Source organism: Bos indicus, chromosome 15 (genome assembly GCF_029378745.1).
Source record: "Bos indicus isolate NIAB-ARS_2022 breed Sahiwal x Tharparkar chromosome 15, NIAB-ARS_B.indTharparkar_mat_pri_1.0, whole genome shotgun sequence".
NCBI classification, from domain to species: domain Eukaryota; kingdom Metazoa; phylum Chordata; class Mammalia; order Artiodactyla; family Bovidae; genus Bos; species Bos indicus.
In genome coordinates, this window is record NC_091774.1 from 67,226,557 (window position 1) to 67,242,441 (window position 15,885).

Here is a 15,885-nt window from a genome sequence, read left to right on the forward strand (position 1 = left end):
GAAGCACCTGCTGAGGTCAACTCTGCTTTTGCTCTATGCGACAGACTATACGGAAGGTGGGCCAGTTCACAGGACCGGTTTCGGGTCACACTATGGTCATGAGATAAGCCAGGAAGGACAACGTGCAGAGAGAGCATCTTTACGAATGAGAGGCAGCACTGGTCCAAGGTAACAACTCAAGCCACGGACAAGCTACAAAAGCGACTGGAATCACAAAGGTTTTACAACTGTATTTATTTACAGTCACTCCCACTTCTTCAGCCCGAGTGGTCCCATTACATCAAGGAAGGGGCACTGGCTCCACGAAGAAGGGAATGAATTCCCACTTTCTACGGTCCAGCAGGGATGAAGGGCCTGGGGAGGCTCTGGGCTCAGGGAGACGGGCACACTGCGGGGACCCTGCCCTGTGGGGTCGGTCTGGCTCCTCTGACAGAGCAGAACTGTGCACATCGCCTGCCTGACTCCCTGCATGTGTTCCAGAGCAGAAGCGAGCTCAGCCAGCAGAGTGAGCGCTGGACAGGGACGTACTAAGATGAGCACCACAACCTGGGCCTGAATCCCACTCAGTCAGGCGGAGGCAGCTGACCCAGCCAACGCTCCCTCCCTCTCCTGCCACAGCTGTCACAAAGTCCCCCCCACAGGAGCCTTGTGGGGACAGTGGCTTCTGCCCACTGGCTTCAGAGAGAGCAAAAGGAAGACGAGTGAGGAGAAGAGCGTGGGGGCCCAGCTGCTTCCTCCCGACCCAGCTGCTGCGCCTTCTGGATGCCAGCCCCCTTCCGTGCCGGTCCCCCACCCCTGCAGTGGGCGCTGCGGGGGCCTCCACGTGCTGGGGGGCAGTGGGCAGGGCGCTGGGGCCCGCGGGCCGCCTCACTTGCTGGCCACGGCGGACAGCTGGTCCCGGATGCGGCCCAGCCCGTCTAACATCGTGTCCAGCGTCTCCTTACTCAGCTCCACAGTGACGGCCGACACGGAGGGCCTGTCCCCACACAGACTGGGATCTTCCTGGATCTGAGAAGAGAACATTTCCCCAGAGTCAAGGCTGCCTCTCTTCAACCTGCAGGCCTTACCTGGTTCTGGTGAAGCTCTGAGGAGAGGCTCTTTGCTCAGAGTCACGAGTGCTAGTCCTGGAGTTACCCAGCAGATGGGGGCAGGGCGGGAGCCATCTTAGGGGCTCCGAACAGGAATCGGAGAAGCCCAGGCTCCCTCACCCTCCCACCCTCAACTCAGCGCTTGAGTGAAAAATACCGCCTGGGTGCATGCTGGCACTTTAGGCCGGGGCTCCACGGGTACGTAAGAATCCGCCAGGACGCAGGAAAAACATTACAGCCTCTAGTTACATGTGTCTGCATCTTTTTTTAAGTAGGTCTTACACTAATAGTTAAAACTTAAGTTGTCAGAGACACCCTCTGTTTCATTTTCTCACCAGTGTTGAGTTTCTGGCTGTCTGGTGGTTAACTAAATACAGCATTACCTTATCTAGTTTTAACTAAAACCTGAAAAAAAAAAACCTGAAACTGTTAGTCGCTCAGTCGTGTTCAACTCTTTGCGACCCCATGGACTATAGCCCACCAGGCTCCTCTGTCCGTGGGATTTTCCAGGCAAGAATACTGGAGTGGGTTGCCAGTTCCTTCTCCAGGGGATCTTCCTGACCCAGCGATCAAACCCAGATCTTCTGCATTGCAGGCAGATTCTTTATCATCTGAGCCACCAGGGAAGCCCAGGTTTTAACTAAACAAACCCTAAAAATAGGTATGTGACTTAACAAGATTCCTGAAAATAACTGTGAAGATACCACCACTGAGGCAACTGCATGTGAACAATCAAATGAAGAACTGACACTTCTCCAACTGCTAACAGGAGCCCCTGCTCAGCATGGTACAGACAGCGACAGCCCCCTTAGTTTGGACAAGAACTCAGTCAAGTATACCAGACTTATCAAGAAGACAATTTGAAATTTGAGTGCGTGCTCCTATCATTAAAGCCAAACCTTCCCGTTTAAGTGTCGAAGGTAACCTTTAGGTTCAACAAATTATTTTTAAAATTTGTATCTCATGTCTGTCTTATTTTAAAATATTTCTACTTTTGGTATAGGTTTTATTATGACTGTACTATGCTAATTCATGTATACTTTCTAAATAAACACTCTGCACTTTAGGGGTGCTACAGCTTCTTAATTTATGGGGCTAGGGGCTTCCCTGATGGCTCAGCAGGTAAAGAATCTGCCTGCAATGCAGGAGACATAGGAGATGCAAGTTTGATCCGTGGGTCAGGAAGATCCCCTGGAGAAGGGAATGGCTACCCACTTCAGTATTATTGCCTGGTAAAATTCCATGGACAAATGAGCCTGGAGGGCTACTGTCCAAAGGGTTGCAAAGAGTCGGACATGACTGAGCGACTAAATACACACACAGAGACCCTATGATGTTGGAGACTGGCATCTCCGCTGGTCTGTGGGACACAGATCCTTCGTGCCCCGCCCCCTGCCTTCCAGTGAGCATGACGGTGGACATACCTTCATCTGAAGCAAACAGGTGGGGACGGCCATGCGGCTGATGCTGTCTGAGGAGGTTTTGATGTCCACCCTCCAGTCCAGGTCCACCAGGCGCGGCAGAGAGACTGTGGGGATACAGCTCCGCTCAGCCCTCGCACCACCGAGTAACCAAGCCTTTATGACGGGCAGCTCTAAGGGCTGCACACTTGTAAGGCCCTTAGGCCACACCGCAAGCCTCTGAGGGAGACAGAGAGATGGGGCCCAAGACCCCACAGCAAGCCCTGGGCCTTCCTTACCACTGCTCGTGGCCCCCGCACTTATTATAGTGTGGACTCCTGGTGGACAGCACCTCCAGGCTTCTGCCTGAACACCTAGCCCTCCAGACATCGAGGGAAAATGAGGAATGAATGACACAGGTAGAGAAGATGAGGCTGTGGCCTGAGTCTTAGAAAATGTGTAGCTTTGCCAACAGCAGAAAGAGCTTTTGTTTGAGAGACACACAGGCTTGGCTTCAATATTCCTGTTTAACCTCTGAGCGTCTGTTTGCTCATCTGTAAAATGGGGATGATCCCCACCCCGTTTACAAGGTTGCTGGGAGGACTAAATGAGCTAATGCAGGCCAAGTTCTGCAGCACTGTGACCGAGTTTAGTGACCATTTATCAAGCACCCAGTTTTATTCACTCTTTCACAATAATTTCAATTATCGTTAATTTGTTTTCTAATGGAAACATAGTCATTTTAAGTACTTTCTGCTTTGGACAGAAAGTTGGTTTTTTTTTTTTAACAACATGCCTTGTAATCAGAAACAATATTAAAAAGTAGGATTAAAAAGAAATGCAGAACAACCACTAAGTGGGTTGATTCACTTTGGTTTTAGTTAAAAACTCCAGCAGATTTAGGGTTAGGGCTGGGGAGGGAGGGGCGTGGGGAAAGAGGCAGGTTCCTTGGTACTCACTCTGATTCACTTGGGCTTCAGCTCTCCAAGCAGATCTGTTTAGGGAAAGATGAGAAAAACAGAATGCAAAAGGGATGCCAAGTGGGTCTTCCGATAATGAGGCCCGTGGGCCTGGGCCTCCGCTCCTTCGGGGATCTTCAAACCTACAATCCCCTCCTGACAGGAGAGGACCACAGAAATGCCCCCTTCCAAGCAGCAGCTGTTTGTTTTACAGAATCGAGTGATGTAGAGGCCACAGCTGTTCAGTTTTCAGCTTAGGAAAAACAAGAGAAGGCTAAATGCCCTGTAATCACATTGTACTGCTGTTCTCAGAGACAATACAGAAAAGGTCAACTCATCCTTTGTCACTAGGCATCTCCTACACACCTGGCACCTTACATAAAACACACCCAAACAGACCTAACGCTACAGCAAACCCCGCCACGGCGAGGTGCAGAGTCCGAGTGAAACGCGGCTACCCATGAGAAGGTTTCCACATAAGCAGCAAAACCCTTGGTAAGTAAGCGTTATCCGTTGTGATTATCACAGAGATCTGTTCAAGCCTGCTGCTAACCAGCAGTTAATCAGTTCTGCTTAAACTATATGTACTGAAAAGGATTTTCCCAGGTAGAAAATGTACAGATAATTCACAAAAGAAATAAAAATGACCAATAACATGAAAAAGATATTTGACATCACTCGTACCAAAGATTCATGCGAGCATGCTACGGCACTTCAGTCATGCCCAACTCTTTGCAACCCTGTGGACTGTAACTCGCCAGGCTCCTCTGTCCACTGGATTCTCCAGGCGAGAATGCTGGAGTGGGCTGCCGTGCCCTCCTCGAGGGGATCTTCCTGACCCAGGGATCGAACTCGGGTCTCTTGTGTTTCCTGAACTGGCAGGTGTGCTCTGTAACACCAGCACCACCTGGGAAACCCAGGAGCACAGATACATGAATTGAAATGAGGTATCGTGTGCCATTTGTAAAACTCGGAAGTAAAAAAAAACATTCCCCCAGTGCAGGTGATGGTGGGGAGAGTGGCACTCCCACGTCTTACTGATGGAGAAATAGTTGGGGCAGTCTTCCCAATTGCTGACTGGATAATAAAAAGCCAAACGTCAATATCACCATTTACCAGCAAGGAAATAGTTAAGCACAATGTGGGCAAAGGTTCCCCAAGAAAGTGTTCACTGAAGTGAAAACTGCCAACAGCCTAAATGTCTAACACTAGGGTATCTATTAACTAAATTATACATAATTTCTTCATATAATGAAATACAGTTAGCCATTAAAAATAATACTGAAGGTAAATACTTATCACCCTGGAATATCATTCACATTAATACTGTGAACTGAAAACAAGCAAGTTATAAATCGGCACGACATCACTGTGTTAAATACAAAAGCAAAACCCAAATCCCTCTCTCTCTGTGTAAATGGAAAAAGTACATCCCTCAAAAAAGGTTTTCTGTTACGGAGTGAACACTGCTAACCCTCTGGGGGGTGGATTTAATGGTTTTCTTCTTTTTTCCTGACCTGTGCCTGCCTTTCAAGAATGAGCATATTTTATCTAGAAGAGAAATTGAAACATACCAGCATTATAAGAAACTCTCAAGAAATGAGCACTTACACGTGTTCCAGGATGATTTTTGTCAGCAGGTTTTTGAGGTTTTGGTGGAAATTTTCAGGAAAGAGTGCCAGAATCGCCTCGGCGGAGGAGAGGTCACGGAACACGGCCAGCCTGGTGAGGCGGTGCAGGGCTTGGAGCAGCTGCGGGGAAGACGGGGAGCCTGGGCGGTGAGGGGCACTGGCACAGGGCACAGGGCGCCGTCCCCTGCTGGGAAGAGGGCCTGCCGCACGCTGCCACTGTCACTCACGCTGGGCCTCGGAAGTCCAGAGGCCCTGGGGGCCCAGCCGCTGATGCCCATGTGCCTCGGCCCGCCTCCAAGTCCACCTGTTGCTTAGAGGACATGCAGCTGCCCGACCAAGCATGCTATCAACCTGCCAGAAAGTCTCTCTGCTGGCGGGCAAAGGGCTAATAAAGCCCGTTTTTTTCCTGGTGCACGCACTCTGACCTTAAGCTAACTTTCTAGCCTGTTCCCCTGGTAATGTCAGCGCAGCAGCAAGTCAGCTGTGTTACTAGGCAACGCTGCACTGGTCCCTGCTGCTGGACAGGAGGCCTGTGGAGACACCAGAGCCCACATTTTGGGCTTCCCTGAGTGTGGCCACACCGTCCCTGCCAGCACCCGAAGCTGTGCTTACTGCAGTGGTACTGGCTGTGGGGGAGTTTTGGGTTTTCATCCAGAGTAGCTGGAATGTCACCTCCTTACCCCCTAGCTGTCACCAGGGAGGGTGAGGAGAGCAAAGAGCCCCCTGTGGAAGGAGTGGCTGATGCTGCCCTGCTAAGACATCGTCCAGGTTCTACCCCGGGTCATTCCAAGTGCATGCGTAGCCAAGTGCGGCCTGTCCTCATCTTGTGAGTATCACACTGCTTAGCTGAACCTAACAAGATGCCCCGGAGGTAATTTTCTCTGCCTTAGGGCTTTCTCAGATGCCATGGGAGGTGGCTCAGCTCAGAAAAGCACAAGTGTGGCTTTCGTGCACACCGTCTAGGTAACAAATCTGAAAATGAAATGGTCAAGAGCTCTGATTGTGGCTATCATCTTCCCATCCATGCCTCATTTATCGTATCGATGTGAAGGTTCAATGACAACAGCTTTTTTGGGGGGCGGAGGGCATAGGTGCTTTACAATACTGTGTTAGATTCTGTTGCACAACAGAGGGTATCAGGAGAAGGAAATGGCAGCCCACTCCAGTATTCTTGCCTAGAGAATCCCCATGGACAGAGGAGCCTGGCAGGCTACAGTCCACAGGGTCACAGGAGATGGACACAACTTAGCAACTAAACCACACCAAAGTGTATCAGCTCTAAGTATACATATATCCCCTCCCTCTTGGGTCTCCCTCTCATCCCCTCATCCTACAGGGGTGCCTCTAGAGCACAGAGCTGAGCTCCCTGTGATACACAGCAGGTTCCCACTAACTTCCCTAACATTAAAAAAAACCCATCTGTAATGTCAACAGACAATTCAGGGGAAAAATTCCCTTGGACGTGGCGGTGGCTGGGACGTCAATGAAGAGACTGATGAGCTGAGAAGCCAGTGGCCAGAGGTCATTTCTGACCACACTTACTTGTTCTGCCTCCTCCTGGGTCACGGACAAGCTGGAACACGTAACATCCAAGAGATTCTTGGAGCCAAGGGCTGAACTGGAAAAGCTCTCTTGGCACAGCTGTCTGACAACATCTTTCGAGGAGGCCTATAAATTAATTCCAGATGGAAAAAGACAAAACAAGAAACAAACTCAGACTCTGAAAATACATTTCTTAAGAACATAATACAGTCTCGGTTAAGGCGTAACACCTAAGAGGGGCATAGGACACTTCCATTTCTGGGAAGATGATGCAGATGTACTTTTTCTTATTTTTCCTGCTAAACACGGCTAAACTCCCCAGGCACTTTACAGAAATGTAAGATAATGCTGAAAACGGAGAGAAGGCAGACCTTCTAGGGACCTCATGACCAAGGAATGACACGGTCATATTATGTCCTGAGACCGCGGACCTTGTTTAAATCTTCTGTTTTAGCTGGCTTTCTCTTTCACTGCTCAGGTAGCACGGGGAGTGTGTGTGTGTGTGTGTGTTGGGGGGGAGGATGCGGCTTCATGACTACTGAATGGAGATGAAAGCCCAGCTCCCCTATTGGTTCCTGCTGACACTCTAACGTGGGGGCTCCTTGCTGCCACAGCACAGAGGTGGAAGTTCTGGCTCCGTGTAGTCTCCACTCATGCCAGGGGTGGTGGAAGCCGCCGGTGGGGATGGGAGTCCAGCTCCCTACTTGGCTTTCTCTGACGCCAGCTGCCGGGGCTGCTGAAACACGGTGTCGCAGCCTCACACGGCGGGAGTCTGTGCCCCCCAGCCTTTGCTGACACAGTGGGCAGCGGGGCCACAGTTTTTCCTGTGGTGCTTTGGTGGAGTAAACAGTTGCTACCTAACAGTTTTCTCTCTTCCCAAGCTATCCCTTTCTTGGTCTTCAATAAGAGGAAGCAAGTATTTGCTGGAGTTTCTTTGTTTTCACCCACTGGGCTCCTGGGTGGCCCTCTTCTTCAGCTCAGTCTGGGACATATGAGCAAAAAAGAAAAGCCACTGTGCGATGTGGCCCGAACTGTATGTAGAGGAAGTATTTAAGATAACTATATCATACATAAGGGACTACTTCACTCTACCTGGTAAAATGATGATACTGATAGTGCCTCTGAGATTGTGATATTATGTAAATAAATGTAATAAGTTGAATTAGCAGTATAAGAGTTATAAACAGAATTACATTTTAAAGCACTATAGATAAATCAAAATGGAATTCCCCCAAATAGTCAACTGGTCAAACAACCCACAGAAAGGCAGAAAAATTAAAGAAACAAAAAATAAAGACTAAGTGGGTTAAAACAGGGGTCCCCAACCTCCAGGATCTAATACCTGATGATCTGAGGTGGAGGTGATATAATAATAACAGAAATAAAGTACACAATAAATGTAATGTATGTACACACCAAAACCATAGCCCCCAACCCAGTCTGTGGAAAAACTGTCTTCCACAAAAATGGTCCCTGGTCCCAAAAAGGTTGGGGACCCCTAGATTAAGAAATGTGATCAGTTAAATGCTGTCTACAAGGAACTCCCTTCAAATATAATGGCAGAAGCAGATTAAAAGTAAAAGAATGGAAAAGGAGATCATGCAAACAATCAGGAAAGCAAGGTGGCTACATGACCATCAGATAAAGCAGACTTCACAGCAGAGAAAATTACCAGAGACAGAGAGGGACATTAAATAACGATAAAAAGTTCTGTTCACCAAGAAGACATCCTGAGTGTAAGCACTCAGCAAGAGAGCTACTACATATGGGAAGTAAAAACAGAAGTGAAAGGAGAAATCGACAAATCCATAAATACAGCTGGACTCCTTAACACCCCTCTTTCAACAACTGATACAACAACTGGACCAGATTCAACAAGGATACAGAAGAACTCTGCAACACCATCAATCAACCTAATTGACATTTATGGAACACCACCCAGTAACAACAGGATACACACTCTTTTCAAAAGCTCACTGAACAGGTACCAAGAGAGATGATATTCTGAGCCAAAAAACAAACCCTAATGAATTCAAAAGAACTGAAATCATACAGAGAGTGCTGTCAACCAACACAAGAGTCAAACTAGCAATCAATAAGAAAGATCAAAGAAATGTGTCCAAACATTTGGAAACAATAATCCACAGACTAAAGGGACAGTCTCAAGGGAAAGCTTAAAAATATATGAAATAACTTATTTCATTTATTCAAGTGAATAAACGAAAATGAAATACAACACCCCAATTTTGGGGATACAGCCAAGATGGTGCTGAGAGAGAAATTTACAGCACAGAATACATACATTAGAAAAGAGGAAAAATCTCAAAAAAATAACCCAAGCTCTCATCTCAAGGACCTAGAAAACATGAGCATAATAAACCTAAAGGAAGAAGAAAGGAAATAACAAAGAGCAGACACCAAAAAAAAAGGAAAACAGGAAAAAAGAGGAAGTGATGGAACAAAAACCTGGTTCTTTGAAAATATCAAACTTTAAAAAATTAATTAACTAAATTAAATAAATTAATTTTAAAAAATTAACAAACTTTTAGCAAGACTGACAAAGTTAAAAAGAAAGGGAACACTAATTACCATTATCAGGAAGGCAGTAGGGCATATCACTACAGACCCTGCAGATTTCAAAAAGAAAATAAGAGAATAACTAAATACAAACAACTATACACACGTAAATTTGACAGTTTAAATGAAATGGATCAATTTCTCAAAAAAACACAAACTACCACAACTCTCTCAATATAAAATTGAAAACTTGAACAGTCTTGTAACTATTAAGGCAACTGTATTTGTCATTTTAAAACCCCTAGAAAAGAAATTGCCAGACTCAGATGGTTTCACCGGAGAATTCTAACAAACATTTGAAGAAAGAATTAACTAATTCTACATAATCTTTTTCTAGAAAACAGAAAAGGAGGAAACATTTCCCAATTCATTTGACAAAGGTAGCATTACTCTGATACCAAAATCAGACAGAGAATATATGTAAAACCAACCAAACAATAGACCAATATCCCTCATTAAAAGAGATGCAAAGATCCTTAACAAAATACTAGCAAATAGAATTTAGCAATATATAAAAAGCATTATTCACTATAACCAGGTCGAATTTACTCCAGGGATGCTAGCTAGGTCAGTTCAGTATTTGAAAATCTATGTAGTCCATCATATTAACAGGCTCAAGAAGAAAATCACAGGATATCAATCAATGTAGAAATAGCAGTAGATAAAATTCAACATCCATTCTTGATGGAAACTCTCATAAAATTAGGAATAAAGGGGAACTTCCATAACTTGATTTAGAGCATCTACCAAAAAACCTAGAGACAGCATATTTAACCATCAAAGACTAAAGCCGGGAACAGGACAAAGCTGTCTGCTCTCACTACTGTTACTCCACATAGTGCTGAAAATTCTAGCCACTAAAACAAGGCAAGGGGAAGAAAGAAAGGGTTTGCAGATCAGAATGGAAGAAATAAAACTGTCCCTATTTGCAGACAGCATGACAGTCTATAAGAAAGCCCAAAGAAATGTACAAAAAATTATTAGAATAAATGAGGTCAGCAGTTTGCAAATTCAAGAGACACATAGAAAAATCAGGTGTATTTCCACACACTAGCAATGAACATGTGGACACTGGAATTAAAAGTACAATATCATTTGCAACTGCTCAAAAAAAAAAAAAAAGAAGAAATACTTAGCAATCAATCTAACAAAGCATGTACAGGACTTGTATGCTGAAAATTACACAGCACAGATAAGAAAAATCAAAGATCTCAATCAATGGGGAGACACACCATGATCATGGATTGGAAGATCCAACACATTAAAATGATGTCAATTTGCTCCTACATCATAAACAGATTTAACCCAATTCCTATGAAAATCTCAGCAAGTTTTTTTTTAAAGATATATCCAAGATCATTCTAAAATTGATATAGAAAGGCAAAACAATTAGAATAGCTAAAGTAATTTTGATAAAGAATGAAGTAGGAGGAATCCATCTGCCTGATTTTAAGACTTATTATATAGTTATGGTAATCATGAATATATGGTATTTTCAGAGGGATAAACAAATAGATCAATGGAACAAACCAAAGACCTCTGAAGTAGACCTATGCAAATATGCCTGACTGATTCTTGACAAAATTGCAAAAGCAATTCCAACAAAGGAAATAGACTTTTCAACAAATGGTACTTCAAGGACTGGATATTCATAGGCCAAAGCAGGGGGGGGGACCTCAAAGTGTCTCACACACCTTATACAAAATTAAGGCAAAACTGGTCATGGACTTGAATGTTAAAAGATATATAAATGGAATATATAAAACTATAAGCAAAAAATAGGGGAAATTTTTAAGAGCTATGGCTTCACAAAGAGTTGTGAGAATTTATACCAAGAGTACAATTCTTTAAAAAACCCCACAGTTCATATAAGGAAATTTTTTAAAAAAACTGTATTTCATCAAAATTAAAACGTTTGCTCTGCAAAAGCTTCTGTTGCAAGCTGAACTGTGTCCCCCTAAAATTCACTTATTGAAGTCATAACTCCCAGGATCTCAGAATGCAATCTAATTTAGAAATAGGATTGCATGCATGCATGCATACTGCAAATATAACTAGTGAAGATAAGGTCATACACGTGCTGAGTTGCTAAGTTGCTTCAGTCATGTCCTACTCTGTGCAATCCTACGGACAGTAGGCTGCTAGGCTCTTCTGTCCATGGGGATTCTCCAGGCAAGAATACTGGAGTGGGTCCATGTCCTCCTCCAGGGGATCTTCCCAACCCAGGGATCGAACCCAGGTCTCCCATTTTGCAGGCAGATTGTTTACCATCTGAGCCACTAGGGAAGCCCCAAGGAACACAGGGTGAACTCTAAGCCAGTATGACTGATGCTGTCTTTAAAAGGGAAATTTAGAAACAGAGATGCCAACAGGGAGAACTCCATGTGAAGGTGAATGCAGAGACTACAAAATTAAATATTATCAGAAACCAACAGACGGTAGGAAAGAAGCATGGAACAAACTATCCCTTAAAGCCCTTGCTGCTGCTGCTGCTTAGTCACTTCAGTCATGTCCGACTCTGTGCGACCCCATAGACGGCAGCCCACCCTGGGATTCTTAGAAGGAACCAATTTGACTGACACCTTGATCTCATACTTCTGGCCTCCAGAACTGGAAGACAATACATTTCTGCTGGGTGAGCCACCAATTCTCTGTAGCTATACACTAGGAAAGAATATGTGCAAACCACACATATATATGACAAAGGACCACACTCTCGAATATATAAAGAAACTCAAAAGTAAAAAGCAAACAATGCAATTAAGAGTATGAACAAAAAACATAAACAGATATTTCTCTGAAGAGATACAGATGGTAGGCACATGAAAAGAAGTCCAAAATCATTAACCATTAGAGAAATTAAAATTCAAACCACAATGAGATAGAAAAACACACCTATCAGAATAGCTCAAATAGAATATAGTGATGCCAATAAATGCTGGTGAGGATGGGGAGAAACTGGATCATTCATGCACTGCTGTTGCAAATGTGAATGGTATAGCCATTCTGGAAATTTTGGCAGTTTCATAAAAACAAAACAAAAAACCCAAAACATGCAACTACTAAAAGATCCAGAATTGTGCTCCTAGGCATTCGTTTCAGAGAACTAAAGACTTGTGCTCAATACAAAAAAACTGTATACAAGTGTTTACAGCAGCTTTATTTGTAATAGCAAAAAACCCTGCCGACGTCATACCATGGAATACTACTAAGCAACAAAAAAGAAAGAATTATTGATACATATGGCATGGATCAATCTCCAGAAAACTGGGCTCAGAGAACAAAGCCAGTCCCCAAAGGTTGTATATTGTATTATTTCCTTTATAGAACATACTTGAAATGAGAAAATTATAGAAATGAAGAACAAATTAGTGAACAAATTAGCCAGAGTTTAGAGAGGGAGTGAAGGCTGAGGGCAAGTAGGTGTAGCTCTATAAGGGGAACATGAAAAACCCTGTGGTGATGGAAAATGTTCTGCATCTTGACTATCAATGTCAATATCCTCCTTGTAGTATCATACCATAGGTTTCCAAAATGTTACCACTGGGGGAAACTGGGTAATGGCAAATAGGATCTCTCTGTATAGGGTGTTTTTTTTTTTTGTTTGTTTTCTCTCAACTGACTGTTAATCAAGATCTCAAAATTAAAGTGCGTGGGGAACTGGTAAGGCGGATCTAGCGATTACTACCCCAATGCACCAATCCCAAAAGCCAGCCCCAGAGACTTTTAGTAGGGCACCTTCGTACACCACCTTCAAGTCCATTGTCTTGTTTTCCCCACTATCCTGTCAAAGCGATGCTAATTTTGTTTCTACTATTAAAAAGCTCGGAAAGGCGCGACCACCTGCCAGGGGTCACAGTGAGAGGCAGTGGCAGAGTCGTGGCTCCAAATCAGGGTTGGTTTATTCTCAACTCCTGCTCTGTCCAAAGTCTTGGAGACAAAGGCCCGTCTTGCGCTGGCCCCAGCCCTCCCATTTACCTTCAGCAGGCTCTGGAGAGCTGCAAAGTTCTCCGCCGTCAGCGCGGCCATCTTCCCCGAGTCACGTGACCGAGGTAGGCGTAGAAGCGCGGTCACGTGGCTCCGATAGCCGCGCAGGGCGTACCGGGAGTGGTAGTCCTTCTGGGTGGCGGGAGCGGCCTGAGTTGCGGAGCGAGGGGGTGGGGAGGCGTGGAGCAGGGCGGGGAGGCGCCGAGCAGGGCGCGCAGGCGGGACTGCTCAAGCCGGAGGACTTGAGGACCGTGGGATTTGCAGGACGCAGGCGCTGGATGGTTTTCAGGGGAGAAAATTGGCTTCCCTGGTGGCTCAGGCGCTGAAAGCGTCTGCCTACAATGCGGGAGGCCCGGGTTCGATTCCTAGGTCGAGAAGATACCTGGAGCAGGAAATGGCAACCCACTCCGGTACTCTTGCCCAGAAAATCCCATGGAGAGAGGAGCCTGATAGGCTACAGTCCATGGGGTCGCAAAGAGTCGGACACTACTGAGCCACTTAACTTTATCTACTCGCCAGGTTCCGGGAAAACTGATTTTCTCGGCTCGTGTGGATGGGCTGGCTGATTGAGGAGCTCCTTGGAATCGTAGCTGTTCTGGAGTGATTATCGTACCTGGCCGCTCGGAATTAAAATGTGGCTGTGCACGTAATTACAAATTCTTGGAATGTACCCCCCAACCCCCACCCCACCTGTCTCGAAGATTGCTTTCATGTGTACAGTTTCCTTTTTGTCCCTGGGGTAGGTAGGAGCTGGTAGTATTAACCTTATCCAAATGAGGTGTTGATGACTTTTCCTAGTCCTGGAGGAGATCCATTCTGATAAGCAGCTGGGGAAGTTTTAGGGAGAAGGAGTAGAAAGGGAATCCAGTGAAAGATATTACCTAACTAGGTTCCAATGACACCTATAGCCGGGATGGGAGGTGTGGTTCATGGAAATGATTTAATTCATTGATTTAACAAAATAATTGGAACAAATGTAAGGATGATTTTGGGTGGACAGTACTGGACTCTTTGATTTGCCCAGTGATTAGATCCCATCTTGGAACAGATTCAAATTGTAAAGTCCTGGAACTTGGTTTTGAAGGAACTACCTACCTCCTCTGCCCTCCATCCCCCAACCTCTGACAGTTCCCTTATACATCTTTCCTATCTAGTTGTCTTTCTTTTTCCGTCCCCAGTTCCTTCATGAAATCTGGCTCAAAACAGGTTCTGATGAATTTAAGCCAGAGAAAGAATGTCTAACTATGAATCCAGAAATTGGTCATTAGTTTTTCTGCCTTCTACTTTTTCCCGCCTCTTCACACAAATCTCTCCAGAGAACTTTTCATATCATGACAGCTTGTTTTCCTGGGACCAAAAGATTCAGCAAAAAGAAATCAGACCAAAAAAAAAAAAAAAAGAGTACTGAGAAGCTGTGTAGTTTATAACTAACCTTAGTTTAAACTAAGTTAACTAAAAGTTAGTTCACAAATAATCTTAGATGTGACATATCATCACTTCTGACACCTGCTACTGGTCACACAGACTAAAGTGGCGCCATGTGAGAGGGGACTTCACAAGGGTGTGAATACCAGGGAGCAGGAGTCATTGAGAGCCATCTTGAAGGCTGGGGAAAAACTGAAGCCTCTGACCAATAGCCAGCCAGAAACTAAAAAGCCTGCCAACAGCCTCATGACCGAGCTTGGAAGCAGATTCTTAGCCCTGGTAGAGCATTGAGATGACAGTGGCCACGGCCAATACCTTGACTACAACCTCACAAGAGATTCTGAGCCAGAACTGCCTAGCTAAACCACTCCTGGATCTCTGGCCTTATGAATGTTTGTGATTTTAAGCTGCTAAGCTTTGAGGTAATTTGTTACATAGCAATAACAACTATTCCTTGGAGGCAGAAAAGCATAGGGGCTTTAGAATTTAACCTAAGGTTGAATCCGAACTCTCCATGTTGTTAACTTACCTTGAACAAGTTCTTGAACTTCTCTGGGCCTCTTGAACTTCAGCTAAAGCTGATGTTGATCAAAAAATGATGTTGATCACACCCACTTGCCCCAGTGGAAGTAGCCACCTAACAGTTCTCCTTGCCCTTGTGGGCCGGCATGCTGCGAGGGGAATCCTGGGCTTAGTCAGTGCCAGGCAGGGCCTGCAACCCTGCATCAGATCATCCCATTTTGCCAGGACTGCCCACACTGCCACTGCCATGTTGCAGCTAAAGGTGTGTCTATGGCCTGAACAGTTTCCAGCAGTTTCTCAGCCATGAACATTTACATGGGAAGCAGCAGAACGAACGTTAGAGTTTACTTGCATGATTTGGTCTCGCCCTCTGGTTTTTGTTAAACCTAGTCTGACTTCTTTCCAGTACTGGGTATATGGATCTGTGCTTGCTTTCATTTACTTAATGACACCAATTTATTTAATAAATGTAAATTTGTATTATTAAATAAATGTATTAAATAGATTTACTTAATACATGTGCCACGCTCCATTCTAATCATTTCACACTTCTTGGTTTATTTACTTCCTATATCAATCTGATGTGATACACACACACACACACACAGAGTACTATAATTTTTACCATTTTACATAAGGGGGAACTGAGGCACAGAGAAGTCAAGTTAACTTGTCCAAGTTCACACAACTAAAATTTTGGCAAAGCCCAAACTTGAGCATTTTAGCTCCAGAGTCTGTGCTGTCTCCTCGTCTT

General features: G+C 44.9%; 1 protein-coding gene across 1 annotated transcript; it reads right to left on the reverse strand.

The window, feature by feature from the left end:
* Positions 1 to 217: 217 nt before the first annotated feature.
* On the reverse strand, positions 218 to 13,288 carry COMMD9 (COMM domain containing 9). The gene is made up of 6 exons (XM_019975643.2): positions 13,176 to 13,288; positions 6,621 to 6,746; positions 5,059 to 5,198; positions 3,448 to 3,482; positions 2,513 to 2,616; positions 218 to 1,008 (listed from the first exon to the last, which is right to left on the reverse strand). Exons 1-6 carry the CDS (start codon positions 13,224 to 13,226, stop codon positions 868 to 870), a joined length of 597 nt encoding a protein of 198 aa, XP_019831202.2. The 5' UTR covers positions 13,227 to 13,288; the 3' UTR covers positions 218 to 867.
* Positions 13,289 to 15,885: the final 2,597 nt, after the last annotated feature.